General features: G+C 39.8%; 2 protein-coding genes across 7 annotated transcripts in view; one reads left to right on the forward strand and one right to left on the reverse strand.

Moving 5' to 3' along the window:
• MRPL22 (mitochondrial ribosomal protein L22) overlaps nt 1-17,523 on the reverse strand; it is a 30,608-nt gene extending 13,085 nt beyond the window's left edge. The window contains exons 1-3 of one of the 3 annotated variants that reach the window (XM_004428604.3): nt 17,422-17,523; nt 17,296-17,338; nt 1,339-1,474 (exon numbers count right to left, since the gene is read on the reverse strand). In XM_004428604.3, coding sequence (XP_004428661.2) covers nt 1,339-1,474; nt 17,296-17,338; nt 17,422-17,485 — 243 coding nt within the window. In that variant the 5' untranslated portion in view covers nt 17,486-17,523. Of the gene's footprint in view, nt 1-1,338; nt 1,475-9,689; nt 9,866-17,295; nt 17,339-17,421 lie in introns of those variants that run through there. The other 2 variants (XM_087429509.1, XM_087429508.1) reach the window with 2 other exon arrangements.
• A 1,427-nt stretch (nt 17,524-18,950) lies between these two features.
• Nucleotides 18,951-24,800, forward strand: part of GEMIN5 (gem nuclear organelle associated protein 5) — a 39,680-nt gene continuing 33,830 nt past the window's right edge. For 2 of the 4 annotated variants that reach the window (XM_014786147.2, XM_004428606.3), the window contains exons 1-6: nt 18,952-19,177; nt 19,992-20,152; nt 20,876-21,057; nt 23,871-24,022; nt 24,233-24,352; nt 24,636-24,768. In XM_014786147.2, the coding sequence (XP_014641633.1) occupies nt 19,012-19,177; nt 19,992-20,152; nt 20,876-21,057; nt 23,871-24,022; nt 24,233-24,352; nt 24,636-24,768 (914 nt within the window). In that variant the 5' untranslated portion in view covers nt 18,952-19,011. Of the gene's footprint in view, nt 19,178-19,991; nt 20,153-20,875; nt 21,058-23,870; nt 24,023-24,232; nt 24,353-24,635; nt 24,769-24,800 lie in introns of all 4 variants that reach the window. The other 2 variants (XM_087429504.1, XM_087429505.1) reach the window with 2 other exon arrangements.

The following is a 24,800-nucleotide window of genomic DNA, read 5'->3' on the forward strand; positions in this document are numbered from 1 at the left end:
CTTGTCATTTGGCATGTATCCCGAAGTACATTTATTTTAATATCTAAAAAGACTGGTACTACATATTACAAAATTTTGCTTTTATATTCTGGACCTGACAAATACTATTATGATTTCTTTATTTCCAATTAATATCTAAGTTCAAAGAGCTCAGGTAAGAATTAAAGAAAGCTCATTAATTATAGGAAATATTTTATTTATGATATTTATACAAATGTGTAACTTCTAAATTTGGGTTAATTACAAAATGAAGTCAATACTTAAAAGCACAGATCCTGTGACAAATCTAACTTTTAAGATCTGACGGCATGATAAAGTATGAAAGTTAAAAAGTTAGTTCTATAACTATTAGTATCTCTTTTTCCTCTTATTTCCCAATTAGGTGGGAGCTCTTTAAATCAATAAATTAACTCCCCTAAATAAGAAAAATATATATATAAAACTACTAATTCAGACCAATACTCACACAGCAATTGAATCTTAATGAAATGCATGTTGTCAATTCATATAAAAACTAAGCAAATGACACTACTTAGATATTGATTATCCAGTAGCCTTAAATCCCAAAAGCCTTTAAAAGATGTTTGCTGAACTGAATGATTTTTAATTAACACAGTAATTTTATTTTGAAAGTACTTATCACAGTTTATTTTCTTAAGGATTCAACTGTTCCCATCTTCCTTATGCTATTATTACTTGCTTAAATTTTTTAACAGATGTGGAGGTATTCCACAGCAAATTCATGTTAGGCTGGAAATTAGTCTTATTTCTCAGACTAGAGCAATCTCTAGCAGTTTGGAGAGGGTAAAAGAATTCTGAGCAGCTAAAGATAAGATAAAACTCAATCTCTGGAAGGAATCCAATGATTAAATTCAAACCTTAGGTTCAAAGGTTTGTGAATTACAAAAACAAAAAACAAAACCCACAACCAAGTATGTCTATATTCAAATACAAAACATTGGAAAACGATGTATATGATTTAAATATTGGCCAATAGTTGAAGTCATTCTTGCCAACTCCTCATGCTCCATTATCAAGAATCCATTATCAAGCCTCTTGGAGTCACAAATCAGTCAGTATGTCTCAAGTTATTAGCTTAGTTTTAGAGTTAAGGTCCCTATTCAGGAGGTTAAGTCAAGGCAAACAAGTAAGTAAAACAAAGACAATCTTTTTAAACTACCAAAAACATAAGTCTAGAACATTTTCTGTATCAAAGGATCATGCAAATTGCTGTATAATTTTTTCTTTTCTTAACATGGAATAATAAATCATTGCTAGCCACGTAAGAGTAAGAGCTCTTTATCAAAATTAAGAGATTAGTTCTACCCACAAACTTACTGCTGGTCTCCGAGGTTCTCCAGGAAGTTGTGGAGGATAAACAATTTTATTCTTCTTCTCCCATTTTCGAGAAATGTCAAGAGAAGCACTTGTGTGGATATGTGATTGGGGTAAAACATTGTGAGATGAAAGAAGCCTGTAAAACAACAGATATTTAGAATCTTTTCCAGAGCTTATGTATCTTCTAAACCACATCAGCTCCATTTTGATGGAAACTATTTAAAGATCACAAGTGGAAACTTTCTAGATGTATTCATTAATAGAGATTGCTTTTACATAAAATACCACAAAGAGCTAGTTTATTGAAGACTAAGAAGAGGGAAACGTTAGTAACTTATATAAGTCAAATAATAAACAAATATTAACCCAAGATCTCTCACCCTGAGTGGCCAATAAATATTGACTCTCTACTATAAGTCAGTTCAGTCCTAAAATAGATTTAAATAAGACACAATGGATCCCTGATCTGACCTGTGGAATTCTTCAACTTTGCTGAGTAAGCAAGACAAATAGCATCATTTTGTAATCCCTAAGAAATTAAAGAATAAAGGTGGCATTTACATGCCTCCTGATGAAAGAACATAAAGCAGTCTTTCCACAAAAAACGAACCTGAATTGATGAAGCCTCTAGATTCAATACAGGAAATAAGGGAACATGTTAAACAACACGAGGGGGATGCACTCAGCAAAATCCAAGCTGTACAAAACTCCACAAGACAAACAGCTAATTTTCTTCAACAAATATATTACGGGGGCTGGCCCTGTGGCATAGTGGTTAAGTCCAGCGTGCTCCACTTCGGTGCCCCCAGGTTCACGGGTTCAGATCCCAGGCGCAGACCTACACTACTTGTCAAGCCATGCTGTGGCAGCAAACCACATACAAAATAGAGGAAGACTGGCACAGATGTTAGCTCAGGGCAAATCTTCCTCACGAAAAAAAACAAATAAATTACAAGGTGGGGAAAGAGAGAGCTGAATGAAGAACCTACACATTAAGAGACTTAAGAGAAATGTGGGCCGGCCCAGTGGCCTAGTGGTTAAGTTTGGCGCACTATGCTTCAGCAGCCCAGGTTCGTGGATTCAGACGCAGGGCGCAGACACACACCACTCGTCAGTGGCCATCCACATACAGAGAGAGACTGGTGACAGATGTTAGCTCAGGGTGAATCTTCCTCAGTAAAAAAAAAAAAAAAAGAAAGAGAGAGAGACTTAAGAGAAATGTCAGGAAACAGAAATCTGTTTCAAAAAGTTAAATCTACCAGAGCCCAAGTTCGACAATTATTTAACCACTGGAAATTTAAACATTAACTGGATACTTGATACTTTTTAATGAGATACAAAGTGAAATATTTATGGATGAAATAATATAGTGTCTGAGATTTGTTTCAAATATGGGGGAGAGTAGGGGCCATAAATAAAACAAGATTGGCCATGAGTTAATAACTGTTGAAGCTGGGTGATAGGTTCAAGATGGTTCATCATATTGTCTACTTTTGTACACATCTGGATATACCCAACTAACGCAACAAACTTTAGTGTTTCCCTACTGCCCAGAATATAGAGTCCAAACTCCTAGCTAGACACAGAAGGTCTTTTATAACCTAACCCCAACCCACCCATCTGGGCTTATTCACCTTATGGCCTAGCCACAAAGACATCTGTTGCTCCCTGAACAAACCATACACTTTCATATCTTACACTTTAGCTCATATTGTTTTCTCCTCCCTCATTATCCCCTGAATGATGTGCTTATCCTGTTTTAAGTTCCAGCTTAAATGTCACCTCATTGTGAGGCATCACCTGATCCTTTCTCCCAAACAACCATTCCCCGCACTGTCTTCGTACTTTGTTCTTGCCAGCCAAAGAGCAGTGAGTTGGACTACTGTACTATATAAGCTGGCTGTAGAAGAATAAGTTACTGTAGCAAGTATATAGATTTGACCATATTGAGGGCAAGTATGACATCCTCTGTATTCTAGCACCAAGGCACCAAGGACAATATTGGCACATGGATACTGAGTAAATAGGTAATCAAGGCTTAAATATTCAAAATTGTTGTATATTGGCAGATTCTCACACAATATATGCAACTGGATGATATAACTTGGCAAAGCCTTTGTTTTTAGTCCTCAAACCATTCAGACTAAAGAATTTTAAAAATCTGTTCTCCTAGTGGCTCATTTCTCCTACTCTACCTCAAGTTCACCTTCTTACATCCTGATATTAAGACCAGCGCCATCAAAACACCTGACAAAATCTGTACCTTTGCTATCCACATCTAGGTTCCAATATTTTCACCAAAAAGCACGAAACTAAGATACATCATGTTAAAGGGCAGAATTTCCTAATACAACTATAAGCCAGGTGCTGAGGGCAGAGACTATGAAGTCAAGTAGACCTGGGTCTAAATCCTAACTCTAATACTAAGTAAATGGCCTTGGGGAATTCACATAACTTGCTAAATCTCAGTTTTCTCATCAGTAAATGGAGTAATAATAGCATTTACCTCATAGGCTTCTTAAGGAGCTCAAATGAGATACCGTAAGTAAAATACTTAACCTGACACTTAATAGGGCTCAATAAATTTTAGATATTATTAGTTTTAGAATGAGGAGAATAATATCTACTTCATTCTGTTGTTGGTGAATTAATAATTAAAGTACAGTGTCAAGCACATGATAAACACTGATGGTTAGTATTAATTTTTAATTAGGCCCTCTGAACAGTTCATCTCTCCTATTTTCTAAAACAAAATAAACACTGTGAACTGTAAACTTTATATTACACAATTTCAAACCTCCTTCTCATGTTTATAATCATGATCATTTGCTTCTATGAAGTTGTAATTAGTGGGTATACTATGTTTGTCACCTCCTTGGGCCTCAGTTTCTCTATCTATGAAAAGAGGAATTGGAGTACGTCATCTTTAGGGTCTCTCCAACCTTAATTCTATCTCTAATCTCACTGTGGACAGCATGATTACAGAAACATGAACCCTTTGGCTGCTATTTAATTCTTCTTCAATGTACCACTTACTAACCAGTCTGAAAGACCGCAAGATGGTGAGGCCCATGCCTTCTGTATCCTGCACATCTAGCACAGTGTCTTATACTCCTCAAATCCTCAATACACAGTGAATTAAATATGATGCTTAATAAATTAAACACATTATGAATTAATAATGATAAAGCTTTCTCAATACCTACAACACTTTCAGGGCTCAAATGGTTCATAAAATGAATTATCAAACAAATACTAAACAACTGTAATCAAATTAAATTGAAATATTATTCCAAACGGGGACTTAATTCTGAAGTGTATTAAATCAAAAGTTCTTATGCACCGTCTCCTGCCCAGCTGTTAGAATAATATTGAATTAAAGCAGAAAAGGAAGCAATCATAAGGTAAAATTGAAAGTAAAACTAATTGAAAACCTAAGGCTTTTACGAGAACTTTTTATGTAAGAAAGCCTGTGAAGAGTCACTAGAGAAAACAAACTCAAGAGAAGGAAGTTGGTGGAATTAACAAACGATAGCATGGGTTTATTGCCAGGATCCATTTCCTTCTACAAAATTGTTTTCCAACAAATATTAATTTTCAGTCTGCCTAGAGCTCTGTTTCACTGTGAGCATTTTAAAGAATCAAAATAAGTTAAAATCTTAAAAAGAAAAAAACACTGACAGTCATCCAGGATCAACTTTTATCATTTTGAAATTCAAATATGATTATTGATATTTACTATACACTTTCATTTACTAGGAATCCCAAATCCCTTTAGCTTCACTCACAATACGGCGAGACTGCCAGAGCTCAAGCAGAAAGCAAGTGGTATACTAGAACTAGCATATGCATTTCCTTACTCTCATGGTGGAGTTTTGTATCTACCAATACTTGAGGATTAAGTTTTAAGTATCACTTTTCAAATTCTGCCCAAAGTCATTAGGCACTGAAGAGTAGCAGATATAAGCCGAATTTTAGGATTAAGAGTTGATTCAGATAAGACAGAGTATCTGAAACTTTCTCAAGTCACCATTTGAAAGAACTAATACTTTCTATTTATTACTCAAAGTTCATTTTGAAATTTAATACAAGGTATACCTAAGTCCCAAGTGAAGATAATAATGGCCTCAGGCTCAATCTTGGGAATATCATGTTGTTATATGCATCAAGGTAAAAAATTCTTTGAGCCAAATTTACTGATATTAACACTAAATTAATCTCACACTTGACAGTGAATAAAAGAACATCCTCCCTCTTGCCTCAATTAAAAACTAAAATAAAGGGCTGAAATAATGTATATTCTCATGACTCAATATAATTTTATTTTGTGAAAGTCAAGGACAATAACACAAGGAAACGAGTTTAGCAAACAAAAAAAGTGAAATTTCAGCAACTTGGGATCATGATAAACTCAGTTTCTCAACCTCTGAACTACTGACATTTTGGGCCAGATCATTCTTTGTTGTGGGGATTGTCCTGTGCCTTGTAGGATGTTTAGTAGCATCCTTCACCTCTACCCACTAGATGCCAGTAGCACCCCCTGCCCATGGTGTGACAACCAAAAATGTCTCCAGACATTGCCAAATGTCCCAGGGCAGGGCGGGGGGTGGGGGTGGGGGGTGGCAAAATTGCTCCCAGTTGAAAGACACTATTAGCTAAAGCAACAGTTAACAAACAGTGCTAATTTTTGCAGATGAGGGAGCAGACCTCTCTGCTCCAAAAGGTTCCTATTATCATGCCATACACATGTGGATGGTTAATAAACCAGATTTTCTCACTATGTAAGCCAAAGATGATTAAATGCCTAAATTTTACATTCTTATTCATAAACTCCAAATGGGAGCCCTTAAGGCCGCAAGGCATTCCTATTGTATTTCCCTAGTCCATTTACTCTCCTAGCCCCTATAGACAAACTTCATACCTCTTCTTGCTAGTCAAACCTCCCACATCTCCTCCCTCATCCTCAGTCTCAGCTGATAACTATGCTTATTTCACTCAGAAATTAGAACAATGAAAAGAGAACTTCTACAAGCTCCCACCACCTAACCAAATACCCACCTGCATCCATGTCCATATATACTTACTATCTTCTCTCTTGTTATTACGAATGAACTTCTATGCCCTAGCTAGGACCAATTTCATCCCTTGCTCCCAAGATCCCATTCCTTCCCATCTACTCAAGGGCATTGGTCCAGCAATTCTTTCTGCCCTCTTTCCATCACCAATTTTTTCCTCTCTATCGGATAGCTCCCATCAGCAAGCAATATACTTTAACATCTCCCAACTCAAACAAACAAACCATCCCCTCACTAAGTCCCTCTAGCAACCACCACAAAACTCCTTGAATGAGTTGCCTAAATTCCCTATCTCTAATTCCAGTTCTCCCATTCATCCTTAACCCCTTCCAATCAGGTTTTTGCCTACATCATCTCGACAAAACTGCTTTATCAAGGTCATCAAAGATATCTGTGTTGTAAAACCCAATGGTCAATTCTCAAAAGGGGTCTGACCACCCAACAATTCTCACGTTGAGGGAAGGGTTCCTCACACCACCACCAAGCAATGCTCTGACACCAGCTGGTGTCCTACGATTCTACTTAATTCTGACACTATCTACTCAGAGACAGAATTAGATTCCACAGGTTAAGGGCTCAGTCTCACAAGACTGTCTTCCACTTCAAATGCCAATCACAAGCCCAGCTTGTTACCTCTGCTTCTGACTGACTGGCTATAAGTCAGAGGTTTCCACGACCCCCGTCTTGAGTTCAAGTTGCTAGAGCGGTTCACAGAACTCAGGAAACCCATTTACTCACTGGATTACTGATTTATTACAAAAGATATTAACGGATATGAATCAACAGCCAGATGAAGAGATACATTGGGCAGGGTCGTGAACAAGGAGCTTCTGTCCTAGTGGAGCTTGGGGCCCTGGCATGGTGACACGAGGAAGCATTCTGGTTCCCCAACCTGAATCCCCTTTTTGGGTTTTTATGGAGGCTTCATTACACAGGCCATTGGTGACTGATTCAACCTCTAGCCCTTCTCCCTCCTTGGTAAATCAGGGGGTGGGACTGAAAGTTCCACCTTAAGTGCCTTCCAAAAGTCACCTCATTAACATAAACCCAGTTGTAGTGGAAGGGGCTTGTTATGAATAACAAGACATTCATTTCACTTTTATGGCTCTGAAGCAATTTCAGTAACTGAGGACAAGAGACCAAATACGATGACAAAAGATGTACCCATTGCTCTTATTTTTTTTTTAATAATTTTATTTATGTATTTATTTTTTTCCCCCAAAGCCCCAGTAGATAGTTGTATGTCATAGCTGCACATCTTTCTAGCTGCTGTATGTGGGACGTGGCCTCAGCATGGCCGGAGAAGCGGTGCGTCGGTGCACGCCCGGGATCCGAACCCGGGCCGCCAGCAGCGGAGCGCGTGCACCTAACCGCTGAGCCACTGGGCCGGCCCCCCATTGCTCTTATTATTCAGGAAATTTCTAGGGTTTTGGGAGCTGTGAGCCAGGAACCATGGACAAAGACCAAATATACATAAGAAATACATTTTGATCATCAGAATGACCAAACATATATTTCTCGTAAATCACATTATCACATCTGGTCACTCACTCTTTCTTAAGACACCTTCTTTACTTGGGTTTGAGGACACCACACAATCTGGACACTCCTCCAGACTCCTTTGTTGTTTCCTCATCACCCTGATCTGTAAATGTTGGCTGCCTCAAGTAGGAATCAATCCTTGTACTCTAGTGCTTTCTATCTACAGTCACTCTCATGGTGAAGTCAACCAGTCTCATGGCTTTAAATATTGTTCATACACTGATGACTCCCCAATTTACATGCCTTCCCTGAACTCCAAACCATATATCCAATTGCATACTCACAACCTCACTTGGAAGCTCACTGGACATCCTAAACTTAACAAACCTCAAACTGAACTTTTGATATGCTCCCCAAAACCTGCTCCTCTGGACGTCTTCCTATCTCAGTAAATGGCAAATCCATCCTTCTAGTTGCTCAGGTTATCAGCGTTGGTGTCACCCTTCTTTCTCACAACCCACATTCAATCCATCAGCAAGTCCTATCAGCTGTCATTAACATACTGCCAGAATCCAACCATTCACCCACTTTCACAGCCACCCAAATCCAAGCCATCATAATCTCTTACCTGAAATATCCAATGGTCTCTGCTTCCATCCTTGCTCCCCATCCCCACTCTGGTCTATTTGCAACACAACAGCCAGAAAGAACCACTCATAACCATAAGTCAGATCATATTACTTCTATACTCAAAACCCATCAGTGGTTTTCCATCTCACTCAGAATAAAAGCCAAAGTACTTACAATGACCCATAAAGCTCTACACAATCTCCTACTCTTTCTTCCTCTCTGACCACATCTCCTACTACTATTCCCTCCTTTCACTCACTGTTTTTGACCATACTAGGTATGTTCCCTCCTCGGGGCCTTTGTTCCACCTGTCTAGAATGTTGTTCGCTCAGATGTTGTCACAACTTGGTAGATCCTCCCTCATTTCCTTCAGATCTTTACTCAAATGTTATCTTCTTGGTGAGGCCTTCTCTATCCAAAACTGCAACCCCCCTCCCAAACACACATACTTCCTATTCCCATTCTCTTTCATTTTTTCCTAAGCAGTTGTCACTATCTAATATACTTTGTATTTTACTTATTTTGCTTATTATTTGCATCTCTCAATACATTGTACACTCCATGAGGGCAGGATTATTGTGTTTTTGTTCACTACAAAATCCCCAGTGCTAGAATAGTAGCTGGCACACATCAGGAAATGAATACATATTTGCAGAATGAACTAAAGGATACAGAGGACAGCAAGGTAATACAAAAAAGGTAAGAGGGTTGAGTATAACTATGCAAAAAAAAAAATTTTACTGAGATATAATTGACATATTATATTAGTTTCAAGCGTACAATATGATTCGATATCTGAATAAATTGCAAAATGATCACCACAATAAGTCTAGCTAACATCCATCACCAAATATAGTTACAAATTTTTTTTCTCGTGATGAGAATTTTTAAGGTTTATTCCCTTAGCAACTTTCACATATGCAATACAGTATTATTAACTATAGTTACAATGCTGTACATTACATCCCCACAACTTATTTATTTTATAACTGAAGTTTGTACCTTCTGACCCCCTTCAGCCATTTCACCCAGCCCCCACCCCGCCTCCGGCAACCACTAATCTGTTCTCTGCATCTATGAGTTCAGCTTTTTTTGTTTTCCCTTTTTTAGGATTCCACATATAAGTGAGATCATACAATATTTGTTTTTCTCTATCTGACTTACTTCATTAGCATAATGTCCTCAAGGTCCATCCATGTTGTCACAAATGGCAAGATTTCCTTCTTTCCTACAGCTGAACAACATTCCATTGTATATATAGACCACATCTTCCTTATCCATCCGTTCATCCATCAATGGACACTTAGGTTGCTTCCATATCTTCGCTATTGTAAATAATGCTGTAATGAATATGCGGGTACATATATCTTTTTGAGTTAGTGTTTTCGTTTTCTTCGAATAAATACACAGAAGTGGAATTGCTGGATCAAACGGTAATTCTCTTTTTAATTTTTTGAGGAACCTCCATACTGTTTTCCATAGTGGCTGCACCAATTTACACTACCACCAACAGGGCACAAGTGTTCCCTTTTCTCTACATCCTTGCCAACACTTGTAATTTCTTGTCTTTTTGATAATAGTCATTCTAACAGGAGTGAGGTGATATCTCACTGTGGTTTTGATTTGCATTTCTCTGATGATTAGTGATGCTAGGCACCTTTTCATGTACCTATTGGCCATCTGTACGTCCTCTTTGGAAAAAATGTCTATTTAGATCCCTTGTCCATTTTTTAATCAGATTGTTTCTTTTTTTGCTATTGAGTTGTATTAGTTCTTCATATATTTTGAATATTAATCCCTTATCAGATATATGATTTGCAAATATCTTCTCCCATTCGGTAAGTTACCTTTCCATGTTGATGATGGTTTCCTTTGCTGTACTGAAGCTTTTTAGTGTGATGTATTCTCACTTGTTAATTTTTGCTTTTGTTGCCTTTGCTTTTGGTTTCAAATCCAAAACATCATCACCAAGACCTATGTCAAGGAGCTTACTGCCTATGTTTTCTTCTAGGAGTTTTATAGTTTCAGGTCCTACATTTAAGTCTTTAATCCATTTTGAGTTAATTTTTGCGTATGGTGTAAGATAGTGGTCCAGTTTTCCCAGCATCATTTCACTCATGGTTGGAAACTAAGGAAAACCAAAGAGTGCTACACTCTTTAGCTCTAGAAAATTGCTGCCATGCCTTGCAACGCATAAGAGAATCTAGAAACCTAGAGTTTTATGAGAAAGCTGCCAGTTTTTAAATGCTGATTTAAAAAGAAGTTTTTAAACACTGTGTAGTCCAAACAAAACATATCCACAGGCCTAATTCATCACAAAGATCTTCAGTCTGTAACCTCTTGGGGTAAGCCAGCAGTGCCTCAAAGCAACTATTTAAAAGAAGTCTCACTTGGGGCCGGCCCAGTGGCATAGTCACACGCTCTGCTTCAGCAGCCCAGAGTCTGAAGGTTCAGATCCCAGGTGCGGACCTACGGACCGCTTATCAAGCCATGCTGTGGCAGGCAACCCACAAATAAAGTAGAGGAAGATGGGCAGGGATTTAGCCCAGGGCCAATCTTCCTCAGCAAAAAGAGGAGGATTGGTGACAGATGTTAGCTCAGGGCTAATCTTTCTCACCAAAAAAATAAGTCTCATTCTTCCCCGCCCCCCGTTACTCTTCTTTTCTGTGATATAGCTTATATATATACGTATATACATATGAGGGGTTTGGCCCACTATAGTGCGGGATGAGAACAAATAAAAAAGCCATAATTCTGAGCAGAACAATTTTTTAAAACAATCTAAGAATAAATCAAAAAGTTTATAAATATATTCTTGATCAACTTCGTTATTTCACACACCTTAAGTCTTCCCTCAGAGAAACTAGTGGAAGCCTCTGGTGTCAATAATCATTTGAAAATAAGACAGTAACCCTTTCAAACCACTATTTTATGATTCAGAGAAATAATAGTCATATTCTAATCAATAACTTCTCGCCTGGGTACACAGAGGTTTTAAAGGCCTCATTTTGTCCTAAGGAATAGTTAAAATAGTTAAAAAGAATTTGAATAATCAGCACAAGCAATTCTATTAGATAAATTTGGAAATGTGTACCCATGCTTAATTTGCAATTAGGATTCCTTCTTGGCACTGGACTAGAAAAACAGGAATCCCAATTCCTGGCAATCTTTCAGACTACAACTTGCATCTGTTTAGGTTGACATATTTCATCAACTTACAGTTACTGACCAACTAATAAAGATAGGATACTCTGGTGTCTTTTTTCTGACACCAAATGTGTAGGGTTTTTCCACCCCAACAACCAATTTTCCAACACCAACTGACTGTCCAACAAATGAACTCAATTCTCACACTATCTACCTGGAGTTAGCATCAGAGCCCGCAAATTAAAGGGCTCAGTCCCACAAGACTGCCCCCACATCAGAAGTCAGCCGCAAAGGGTTATCCAGACTACTCACACTTCTGCCTGGCTGACAACAAATTTGGGAGTTCCTATGAGCCCCTCTCAGGTTCAACAATTCACTAGAATGAACAGCTCACAGAACTCAAGAAAATACTTTACTTACATTTATTATAAAGGATTCAACTCAGGAACAGGCAAATGGAAGAGATGTATAGGGCAGAGTATGGAGGGGAGGGCACAGAGCTTCTGTGCCCTCTCCAGGCACGCCACCCTCCAAGCACATAAATGTGATCACCAGTGCAGTAGCTCTCAGAACCTGTACCTTGTTCTACTTTTTGTAACCTAATCACCAGCTCTCCTTCCTTTCCTTTTGTTCCAAAGAAGCTCATTATGAATAAAAAAGACACTCCCATCACTCAGGAAATTCCAAGGATTTTAGGAGCTCTGTGCCAGGAACCAAAGACAAAGACCAAATATATTTCTTATTATAGTCCAGGTACTATTCTAGGTGAAGGGGGTGCAAAGAGATATAAAATATATTTCCAGCCCTCAAGAGATTTAAAATTCAGTTAGAAAGATAGAGAATTAACCATAAATTTGCAATAGGCATTAAAATGACAGAAGAAGCAACAGGAGGGCTGAGGTAATCGGGATGGCTTTAAGGAGATGGGACTTGAGCTGAGGGTTGAAGAAAGTAGACTTCCACATTCAAAAGCCAGATAAACAAGCACTCCAGGCTGAAGGAGCAGCAGAAGTAAAGGTGTGATTTACAGGGCATCTTTCTGAAAAAAAGACCTGAAGATAATCTGTAAGACCCCTTTTGAAAGAGAATGGTGGCCCCAAAGATATGCCCACGTCTTTATCTCCAGAATCTGTGAATAACATATGGCAAAAGGTGTGATTAACTTAGGGATCTTGAGAGGAGGAGCTTATCCTGGATTATCTTGTTCAGCCCTAAATGCAATCCCATGTATTTTAATGAGAGAGAGGCAGAGTGAGTTTTGAGATAGATACACAGAGGGAAAGGTGTGATGAAGACAGAACCAGAAGCTGGAAGAAGCAAGGAACAGATTCTCCCCTAGAGCCTCCAGAGGGAGGGAGTACAGCCCTGCTGACACCTTGACTTTGGACTTCTGGACTCCAGAACTGTAAGAGAAGAAATTTCCATTGTCTTAAACCACCCAATTTGTGGTAATTTGTTACAGCAACCCTAGGAAACTCATAGAGAAACTTTTCAGATCTAAGTTAGACTTCAACCAGATACAGAACTGGCTTGAGAGTGCTTTGAAAGGAGTAAAGTGTCACATAACAAGAGACTTACTAAATGAACATACATATTATGGAATTGAACAGGTCCATCTATAAGGTCTCCTTGTTTTAGTGCATGATCATTTTAGGGCTTATTGTCAAGCCACAAATAATGGTCAATTTTTCTTCTTTCAAAAATATGTCAGCATACACTTGATTTCTATTTGCATTTTTTTTACTAAAACATTAAAATAAAAGATCCTTAAATTATACCACCCATTTTGATCATGGTTTGTGGTTCTTGGAGACTATCTTTACTTTTAGGAAATACAACCTGAAGTGATTAGGAGTAAATTACCATAATGTGTGCAACCCACTTTCAAACGACTCAGAAAGAAAACCATGTATACTGATAGAGAAAGCTAAAGCCACGTTAACAACTGGTGAATCCAGCTGAAGGATACTGTAATATTCTTCCAACTTTCCCATAGGATTGAAATTTTTCAAAATAAATTGAGGGAGATGTTATTTCACCCATTAATGCAAGGGCCACTGCCCAACATGCTTTCCGATGTACTTGACACCGCTAATCATTATTGTGCACTCACTGCACGGCTAGCATTACAGTTCCTCACGCATCACAAACAGATGCTTGTGTTTAATTGTGATGTCCCAATGCAGAGATTCCCAGGCTGAGGATTATGAAATTACAAGCAAAAGTATGAATGCAATATGCATTTTTCTGGGAAGATGTTTTGTGGCTTTCCTCATACTCTCAAAAGAGTCTGTGAGTCAAACTTAAGAACCATTGCTAAAATGCAGAGAACCACAACCCCTCGGGGGTTTGGTTTAATTAAGACAGCACAAAATCAACGTGGTTGTCAAATCCCGCTAGTAACAGCAATCCGGAACACTGAAAGCATAGATGAAGAAAAACCACAGAAAATTTCTAACCTTTCTTTAGAAGTCTTTCAAAAGTGATTTGACTAAATGTCTAGTAGGCTACCTCATGTAGTAGGCTAACTTATGTTTCAGTTTCTTATCTTCTTGCCAATTGTTTTGTAAAAGTAGGGCTGATAGAAGAAATATGTAATCTCACCTAAGACTGTTGAATGGCTACTGACTGGTTCCAGCATAAAATCTGATTCCTTTGCAAGAACTTCATGGTGATATCATCCCCACCACACCTTCACAGTGCCAGGCACTTTAATTGACGTTTTACATATTAGTGTCTTATTTTTCATAACCACCCTCTAATGTAGATATTATCTTCATTTTTTAAGATGAGGAAACTGAGCTTCAGAGAAGTTAAGCACATGGCCACAATATTTGTCTGCTGCAGAGATCCGAAATCCAGCTCTATCTCCTGCAGCCCAGTGTTGATTCAATTATATCACACTGTTGTCATCATTTTTCCACCAAATTGCTAATTCATGACATTTCCAACTTGGTTATTCTTGCAGAGAATTTTAACCTACGTACAGTTTAGTCACTAGTGCTTTCAAACTTTTACACTAGCTCTTCTATTTCTAAACCACCAAAATTACTCTTCACTTTTTTTTTTTTTTTTTTGGTGAGCAAGATTAGCCCTGAGCTAACATCTGTTGCCAGTCCTCCTCTTTTTGCGGAGGAAGACTGGCCCTGAGCTAACATCTGTGCCCATCTTCCTCTATTTTATATGTGGGACACCTGCCACAGCATGGTGTGATAAGCAGCGTGCAGGTCCGCGCCCAGGATCCGAACCCCAGGTACCAAAGCAGAGTGCGCAAACTTAACCACTACGCCACCAGGCCAGCCTCTATTCTTCACTTTTTAAACTTAAACTTTAAAATCACCTCTTCCGAAAAAAAGACTCCCCTGACAAACCCCTTCTGGGCCCCTCACTCTGTCTCTCCCATGGTGTGACAGAGCACTATTCAAAGCCAGAGAATTTTTTGTTTAGATCCTAGGTTTGCCTTGTATTAACAGTGTAACCTTCCGTAAGTCACAAAACTTCCCAAGTGCATCCATCAGGAAAATGGGAGACTCGGAATTTAAAGGTTACAAATTGTCAGTCAGCTACCAAATATAGCCTACAGAAAAGTTTTACTTGGCCAGCAGCATTTTTTCTTAATCCAATAAAATGCCTTTAGATGAAGAATGCACCCTACTGACTGCCACACACCCTACCACTCTCTCTCCTTTTACACAGCTCACCTCTCCTGGTTCGTTGATTTCTACCAGCTGTCTGGTATCTATATGCAATTAGGTTCCCAATTGCTGAAAAATATGATCTCTAAGATTTTACATGGTCATCATGAACATTTTTTATACCTTTTCTACTTAGTTTTCATATAATCATTTCCCCATTAGAAAGTCCAGAATGGGGATTCACAAAATTATATAACTTCAGAACTAGAAAGAGACTTAGAAATCATGTAGCAAAATCCACCGTCTTGTATTACACAGATGAAAAGACTGAAGTCAAACTGCTTAAGTTACCTGCTCAGAGCTTCCCAGTATAAGTCAGTGCAGGACAATATAAATCAACAAAAATTAACAAAATATTCACTTTGTGCAAGATCCTATGCTGGAGTTACAAAGAGAAACAAGAATTGTCCCTCTGTCCAGGAGATACAAGCTAGTAAAGGGCACAGACACATATACGTGAAGCCATTATTCAAAGAACACATGCTGAAAGGAAGGAGAAATTAATTTCTTCCATTTTTAGTGAAATCTGAGAAAATCTTGTGAAGGGGAAACATTTCCACAGATGTTTGAATAATGAGGACTGCTGTTATAGACAGGAAGTGAGGGCACAGCATGAAAAAGCCAAGAAGTAAGTAAATGCACAGCATTTTCAGAAAAAGTAAGTAAACTGGCATGGCTGGGGTGGAGTGATAGAAAATAATCTAAGAAAGCAAAGTGAAGACGAATTCTAAAGGCCAGTGCTTCCCATTTTCTTCTTTAGCCCACCTCTTCATCCCTGACCCAAGAATCTAGGACAGGGCTAAATATAATGGGAATATATTATATTATATTATAAATATATTTATATTTTATTATTTATTTTTTATTTTATTTTATCTTTTATATTTATTTTATACTTATATTTGTATTATTTTAAATATATTATATTTATATTATAAATATAAAAATATTATAAATAATAATATACAACGACAAAACCACTAATGGCAGCTAGGATTTAAGGTGGGATTATTATATGCCATCCACTATACGAAACACTTCATATGCACTATCTCATGTAATCTCCATAAAAAAATCTATGAAGTAGGTACTAACATTACTCATATAAAAGAACCAAAGCTTAGAAAGGATAAGTGACTGTTCCAAAATTACAGAGTTATGAAGTGGATTCACACTCAACTTTTCTGTCTCCAAAGCCCACGAACTAAACCACAATAAATGCTAACAAATGCCCCGATCAGAATATTTACAATCAGATTATCAATCTCCAAATATCAACAGCTGTACTGCTGACAAGGAACAATGAGAGGGGGGCAGAGAAAGGCTTCTTGCCAGTACTGACTCAACTGCATTTCCTAACCCTAAAGAATGCTTTTGTCCTGAGGTCAAAGAATGCTCTAGAGAGTATAATATAAAGCTTCAAAACTTCCTATGACTGGGGGACCTTGGGCAACTTATTTTACTTTGGGGGCTTCAATTTCCTTGTCTGAAAAATGGGTATAGCAGTACTACACTACGTGGATGTTACGAGAATGAGGTAATGCGTATAAGGAGCTTAACTCAATGTGAGGCACGATGTAAACCGCGGTTGTCTACAATACAGTGCCTGCTCACGTAAGCAAGTAACGAGAGAGGTCACTAGAAAAGCTGCACGCTCCCGACATGGTTGGGAGAGTCTAACCATGTCCAGAAAGATCAGAAGAGACTGTTCAGAAAAAACATTTTCAACGTCCCTTGGATAATGGGTAATCCCGATCTCCGCAGGGCTATGCAACACGGCGGGGAAAAAACGGGTTGGCAAAGCAGAGACTGGCTCTCTTGTTCGCTAGGCCCAGAGCCTAGAGCAGAGCTTGGCACACGCGCTCAGTAATCGACAGACTAGTAAGGAAGCCTCGGGCCCTTCTGCAACTCCGAGGCGAGAAACTTACCCCAAGGTCAGCTTCCCCCTCAGATTCTGCATCCATAACGCACCTGCAATATCAACACAAGCCATCACTTCAGACTCCCACCTCCACTCCCTTCCTCCATCCCTTAACTACTAAAGAAATCCTTACCCAAACGTTCCAGTACTGCCGCCGCCATCTTTGTCCCTCCCTCTACGGAAGCCTCCGAGTTCATACGCCGTCTGGACAAGACGCATGCGCAATTCTCCGGATTTCTTCCCCGTCGGGAGACCCAGCAGTACCTATACCTGTGTTGTCATGGAGACCGTGAACACGCGGCCGGCGCTTAAGTGTGGTCCGGCCAGCCTTGCTTGAGAATGAATGACTTAATAAAGGCCTAAAAGTAGCGAGTTTCCGGAAATTCATCGGGATCCAGAAAAACTGCGAAGCCTTACCTCACAAATGATCTAAAGGATTAGGAAAACAGAGACCGTGAATAAGCCACCTAACCTGGGTGGGCCTCAGTATTCTCGTCGGTAAAACAGTCAGAAATGAGTATCCCTACAGCACAGGCTTGTCGTAAAGATCACTAGAGATCGTGGGAAAGCTCTTTTAAAGAACAAACAAAAAAAAAATAAAAATAAAAAATAAAGAACAAACAGTTCAAATACTAAGTATGACGTCCTAATCCCTGCTAATCTCCAGGTTGAGGTTGATGTCCAAAAGATGAGTTAATATTCATCGGGCACTTGCTACCATGTATGCCCAAAAGGCGTTTCACTAAAACTCCTGTAGTCCTCACAGCAATCCAACAAGGCATGGATTATCATCTTCCTTCTTCAAATGAGGAAACAGATATGGGATAAGTTAAAGTCTCTCAGATAACAACTGGCAAAACCAGTGGTCAATCTAGGATTGGGTGTCTCCAAAGTTAGTGCCGCTGCCCACACCCAAATATCTGTTTGACCTCACTATAATAGGAGAGATATTACAGGTTTCATTTGCTACGGATGTAGGAGGGCTAGATACCCAATGCAAACAAGTGATTCAGAAGGAGAGTCTAAGTGCTGAATCTGAGCATCTTAGCATGTTTGCGTTGGAAGGAAACTTCCATTCTCTTTCCTCCACAGCCTTTACCATGTACAGTGCCCTTCACAGAGCTGGCACTCAATCAATCAAATCAAAAGAGTGTCACTCATTCTGCTTCTCCTTGAGTACCAAGAACCCAGAGCCAGAATTTCCACCTAGTTGCAGACACGCTTCCTTCTCTTTTTGATTTCTGATTTGACCTTTTTATCTTTTGTTAATTGGCTTCTTGTACATATCTTTAAAACATCTCCAGAGCTAGCAAAGGGCCTTGGCACGTAGCGTTAAAAAAAAATACTTGATGGGATAGCGGTTGAATAGGTCCAAAGAATAAACCGGCAGTGCGAGGAGGTGACTCCACCGGTCTAACCCTTTAACTATGTACCTTGCTCTAAGAGGCGAGAATGCCTACCTCAGGGCTAGGCTCAGGCATCACCAGAGCCTTCGGCCGCGGGCGGGGTTGGAGGCAGAGCGCGACGCGCGGGGCCCCGCCCTCCCCGGCCCCCGGCGGCGGGAGCAGAGCGCGCGGTGCGGCCTGGGCCTCCGAGCGCGCCGTAGCGGCAGGCCCGAGGAGGCGGGGCTCCGAGCCAACCCCGCCCCCTTCCCGGCTACGGCGTGGGGCTACGAACCTTCTGCCCCAGCGGCTCCTTCCCTCTTCCCTGGTGGCGGGTCATCATGGAACAGGAGCCGCGCACGCTGCCGCCCTCCCCTAACTGGTACTGCGCCCGATGCAGCGATGCGGTGCCCGGGGGCCTCTTCGGCTTCGCGGCGCGGACCTCTGTCTTCCTCGTCCGCGTGGGCCCGGGCGCGGGCGCGATCCCTGGGACGCCCCCATTTCGAGGTAATTCTCCTTCTCTGGGCCTCAGCCTTCCTGCACTTCTTGAGTTCCCTGGGGGCGCTGAGTGGGCGTCTCCAGCCACCCCTCTCTTTACAGGTGGGGAACTGAGGCTTGGGCAGGGAGAAAGGTCTGCTCGCAGTCACTGAGCTGAGTCGCGTCCAGGTCTCCAAGATTGAGCTACACCACTCTGGCCGAGCGGTCCCGCCTCCCGGCGCTCTCACGTGGGACCGCTCGCTTTCTGAAAAGTTATCCTTGTCTAATTCCAGGCATCTATAACGTCTATGGCCGGCCTGCCTGCCTCCCCCACCCAGTGCGCTCGGGCCCCTGGGAGCCTTCCTGGGCTTGGGGGCTGCCTACATCTCCAGGCCTTAAGCAAGATCCTGCAAATATATTATACTCATTTCTGTAAGATAAGTGACTTGAGCCAGATGCTTTCCGGTTCCAAACTAGGTTTTGATTATGCCTTGGGATATGGCATGCCAGATACTTATTTTATTCCAAACGACCTCTGGCCAGATCTAAATAAGAATCACTTTTACATTGTTCATTTGAGCTGCTTCTCAGCCTGAGAACTGGGCTCATCAAGGGATGTCAACAGCATTTTGCAGTTGGGAAGACTGAGGCTCAAGGAGATAAAATGACTTGTCTGAAGTACGTGGTGGAGCCAATACCAGCACTTGGGGTTTCTGATTGTGAATCCCTGGATATTTTTGTTATACAGTAGAGTAAGTGAGATCCCACTCATCATCTCAGGACAGTATGATTCTGCCAGAAATCTTAGGTAGCGCTCTAACCTGGAGTCTGGTTTTGCTTGAAGTCATAGGGGAGTTGGTGGGACACACCGAAAGGGTCTCTGGCTTCACGTTTTCTCATCACCCGGGTCAATACAACCTCTGTGCCACCAGCTCTGACGATGGGACTGTGAAAATTTGGGATGTAGAGACAAAAACAGTTGTGACAGAACATGCACTGCATCAGGTACCATGGCTTACTGGTTTCTCAGACCGTTATTATCTATCTGTACTGAGGGTTCTTTTGCTTCAAGTATAGTTTTGCTAGCTCATCTGTGCAGGTAACTTTTATAATTGTGTTCATTAATTAGATAAGAAGTTCTGTATTGTAAGGTGCCTCAAAACTTTTTTGGAAGGAGATACGTATAAACCAGGTCAGCAAACTACACTGCTGCCTGCTTTTGCAAATTGTTTTACTGGAATACAGCCACAGTCATTCATTTAAGTATTGTCTACAATTTAAGTATTGGCTGCTTGCATGCTACGATGGCAGAGTTGAGTAGTTGCAACAGAGACAATGTGGCCCACAAAGTCTAAAATATTCACTATCTGGTTCTTTACATGAAAAAGACTCTTGATGTAAACTATAAATGAGTGAGTGAAACATATTTCTAAACCAGTTGATTAATTGATATACCTGCCTTTTGAGATAATGTTGGAAAGGAGAAGACTCACTTAATCTTAGTAAGAACTTTGCATTAAGCTATTAAAGGAAGAAATTTTTTAAAATGGTTCTTTGATCCCCAGTAGCCTAAATTCTCCTATCATTTGGTTAATGTAGTCTTGCTCTACAAGTGGTACTAACAGTATTTATTAAATACCTATCATGTACCTAGTATTGTACAGGTTAAAAACTAAAAATTCAGCATTGACAAATGAGAAGCAAATGTATTTTTGTTTTGTTTTAAAGCATACAATATCAGCATTGCATTGGTCTCCTCGAGTAAAGGATTTAATAGTATCTGGAGATGAAAAAGGAGTAGTTTTCTGTTACTGGCTTAACAGGAATGACAGCCAGCACCTCTTTATAGAACCCAGGACAATTTTCTGTCTTACTTGCTCACCTCATCATGAAGACTTAGTAGCCATTGGGTAAGTACTGTACCCTCTGTATTGATAATTTTTGTTTATGATCATATTTCACATTTGTTTTACCTTCTCCTGTCCTTTATTCCTCAGAGGAGACCATTTGAAGATTTTAACCACTCTCCCTGAGCCCTTGGTATCATTCATTCCTGTGACTTCCACGCCTTTACTATCTCTCCTACTCTCTCTGTTTTTGTTTCCTTTGTTTCCATGGTACTGTACTTTCCTCATTCTTCATATCTGGTTTCTTTAGTCAACCTCCAAATGTGGGAAATACCCTCTTTCACCTTTTTCTCCCTCTGTACTTGTCCATGGATATAACACTTACTCTTAGAGTGTCAAATGACTAAGCTCTGTCTCTCTGGTCCTCAGCTCTCCCTCTACATTGAGAAAGTGATCTGGCATTGGGGTCCGTCTCCTCATTGATCACCAAGGTTGTTTTACAGGAGCTGCCTGAGTAGGCATCTCCCTTTCCTTCACCACTCCATTTACTCCTCTCTCAAACATGTCCATTCTCTGTAGTTTGAAGACTTGACATAAGCACTAGGTATATGGGAGTATTAAATGGAAGATAACATTTCCCTTTATGAAAGGGCTATATTTTTGTGCTGATGGAAATGAGGCAGATGAGGGAGAGCTTGTTGCAGGGATAAACGGTGATAAATATGAATACAGGAGTGATGTTGAGAAGTCATGAGGGGATTGGATCCAGATCACAAGTAGAAAGAACAGCTGAGAATATGGAAATCGGTGCAGGTAAGTTTGTAGATCTGGTTGGAAGAGAATGGTGTTTCTGATGGCTTCTGATTTTCTCAGTGAGGTATAAGTCAGAGAGGTGAAGTCAAGTTCAGGGTGGGAATGGAACTGGATGCAGGAAGAAAGTATGAAAACAGTCATCTCAGAGAATAGGAAGATGAACTTACTGAGGGAAGTGGTAGGTCCACTGGTGCATGTTGACTGCCAAGCTAAGGGTCATGGTCATGACTTTAAAGAAAACTACTCAAACTGACTAAGGAGATGGTTGGATTCAGCCAGGTTTGGGATTTTGTGGAGTAAATATACCTGAGAGAGAGGGGACAGAGGAGATAAGGGTGTTTTTAAAGGAGTGATTATAATGATGTATCAAGAAATCTGTGTTGCATGGGAGGAAGGATAGGAAGACAGGTGAGGGTAAATAATAGAAAATGGAAGGGGTCTGTGGATCGGTGGTCTCTGGGAACTGCGAGCATTGTTGCAGTGGGGGTACTAGAGAGGGGGAACAGAGAAGGTGGTGGGCAGGGGTCAGAGAAGGTTGAATCAAACTGACCTTGAAAGATGAGCAGGAATTCACAAGAGGAGAAGAGTCCTTGAAGTAGAGGGAACTGCACAAAGTCCATGTCTTCAAAGATTGATATATTCTATGATTTCTTTTTTTTTTTTTTGTGAGGAGGATTAGCCCTGAGCTAACATCTGTTGCCAATCTTCCTCTATTTTATATATGTGGGATGCCTGCCATAGCATGGCTTGATTAGCAGTGTATAGGTCCGTGCCTGGGATCTGAACCTGTGAATCCTGGGCTGCCAAAGTGGAGCATGCAAACTTAACCACTACACCACCAGGCCTGCCCCTATGATTTCATTTTTTAATAAAGCTGTAATGGTAAAAAAATTTTAATGAAAGAAGAAAATAAAGAGACTGTAATGGTATTTTTCCCTGTAGAATTGTCTAGTATGTAGGAAATTGAAGTACATACACCCACTTTGGAGAGCAGTTTTGCACTTGGTAGTGAAGCAAAGATGTGCATATCCTACATCCTAGCAGTTCCATTACTAGACATCAAACCTGAAATTGTCTTAGGTGTGTATGAGAACATTAATAGCGGCATTTTTTATATGTAATAGCAGGAAATGGAAGCCCTTCAAAAGAAAAATGAATAAGTGAACTTGTAGTATAGTCATACAGTGGAGTGCTATATAATAGTATAAATGACAGACCAGGAACTAGAGTTACGTGTGTGAACATGGATGACTCACAAACAGAATGAGTGAAAAAAGCAAGCTGCAGAAAAATTGACCACATGATACCATTTATATGAAGGTTTAAAATATACAAAATAATTCTGCATCTTATTTAAGAGCATATCCAAAGAAAGGCTGGGAATGATATAACACAAAATTCACAAATAGCAATTTACCTCTGAGGAAGAGAAGGAAAGAGGTTTGATTGGGTGGGTTATACAGAGGACTTCAACTGTATTGGTAATTATTTTTTTCTGAAGCTTGGTGGTAGATACTTCTTTATGTGTCTGAAATAACTTCATCATTTTTTAAAAAGCTATTAGAATTTCTCAGTTTCTTCTGAATTCAAAAATGACAGCCTTAGAATATCCAGATCTAGAAGTTGGAGTTCTGCAGCTTTTGTTAAGTTCACAGTTAGGAAAGGAAGATCACTTGTAAAAAGGCAAGGTATTTTTAGTGTATTAGGACAAATTCATCTCTAATTAGAGGAATTGCTGGGCCCCTATAATAACTATTTTTCTGTAAGTTCCCTTTGAACATAAGTGTGCTTCACGGTTTGAACTCTGTGCCAGACAACACGCACAGTATTACTTAGTCCCAAGAGTTTGATCACGGGGGAGGGTTTTAAAAAAACCAGGAAGCACGAAATGAGCACTTTGGAAAAAGGACAAAACAATTGTTTCTTGCTCTCTTCCCTTCTCCCCTACCCTAAATATACTTAATTTTTAGAAATGCACAATGATAACTCCTAAGCCAAAATGTTAACTAGAGAGACTATTCTGTCTTCATTTCTCAGTAATATTTCTAACTCTTATTTTTTAGCTACAAGGATGGCATAGTGGTTATAACTGACATCAGTAAGAAAGGAGAAGTTATTCACAGGCTTCGAGGCCATGACGATGAGATCCACTCCATAGCCTGGTGTCCTCTGCCTGGTGAAGACTGTTTATCTATAAATCAAGAGGAAAATTCAGGTAGAGATGACTTAAGAGGGTTCAGTACTCTTTAGATCTAAAGAACAAAGAGGGTAGAATTGTATCATTTGAATTCTATTTAAAATTTTAGGTTTTACAGGTCAGATTTATGAAAGCAATAGCTAAGTTTCAGAACCCTTGCAAACTAGTTTTTTTTGATAAGTGCGTGTTTAATGCAAATTAAAAACAAAATTACCATCTCTATCCTAGAAGAACCTGAAATTCCCAATGGGAAAGTTATAGCACAAACTCCAGTAACAAAAGGCTGCTACTTAGCCACTGGAAGCAAAGATCAGACTATTCGAATCTGGAGCTGCTCTAGAGGCCGAGGTAAGATTGATGTTTCACGTCTCTTTTATGATATAACCTATATTGATCTGATAGAAGTAGAAGCTTTTTTATTCTGTCTTGTTATCCTGAGAGTGTGTCATCTGTCAGAAAGCAGTTCTTTACTTTTCTATCCAGAAAGTTGCTTCTCATGATGTTTGAGGTGTGAATTCTAAGGAAGCAAACTAACAAACTTTTAAACCACAAACTGTATTGTGAACCGCTGGGATTTCATGCAGGTAGTTTCACTGTCTTGAGTGCCCATGGACCTTCTTTTATTCTGCAGGGGTGATGATTTTGAAATTGCCTTTTCTGAAGAGAAGAGGAGGGGGCATAGACCCAACTGTTAAAGAGCGCCTTTGGTTGACACTCCATTGGCCCAAGGATCAACCGACACAGCTGGTATCCAGCTGTTTTGGGTAAGTCTTTCTTTGGTCATGCTCTTTGGCGT

Source organism: Ceratotherium simum, chromosome 4, assembly GCF_057802395.1.
Source record: "Ceratotherium simum simum isolate JZ-2026a chromosome 4, ASM5780239v1, whole genome shotgun sequence".
In the NCBI taxonomy this organism is placed as follows: domain Eukaryota; kingdom Metazoa; phylum Chordata; class Mammalia; order Perissodactyla; family Rhinocerotidae; genus Ceratotherium; species Ceratotherium simum.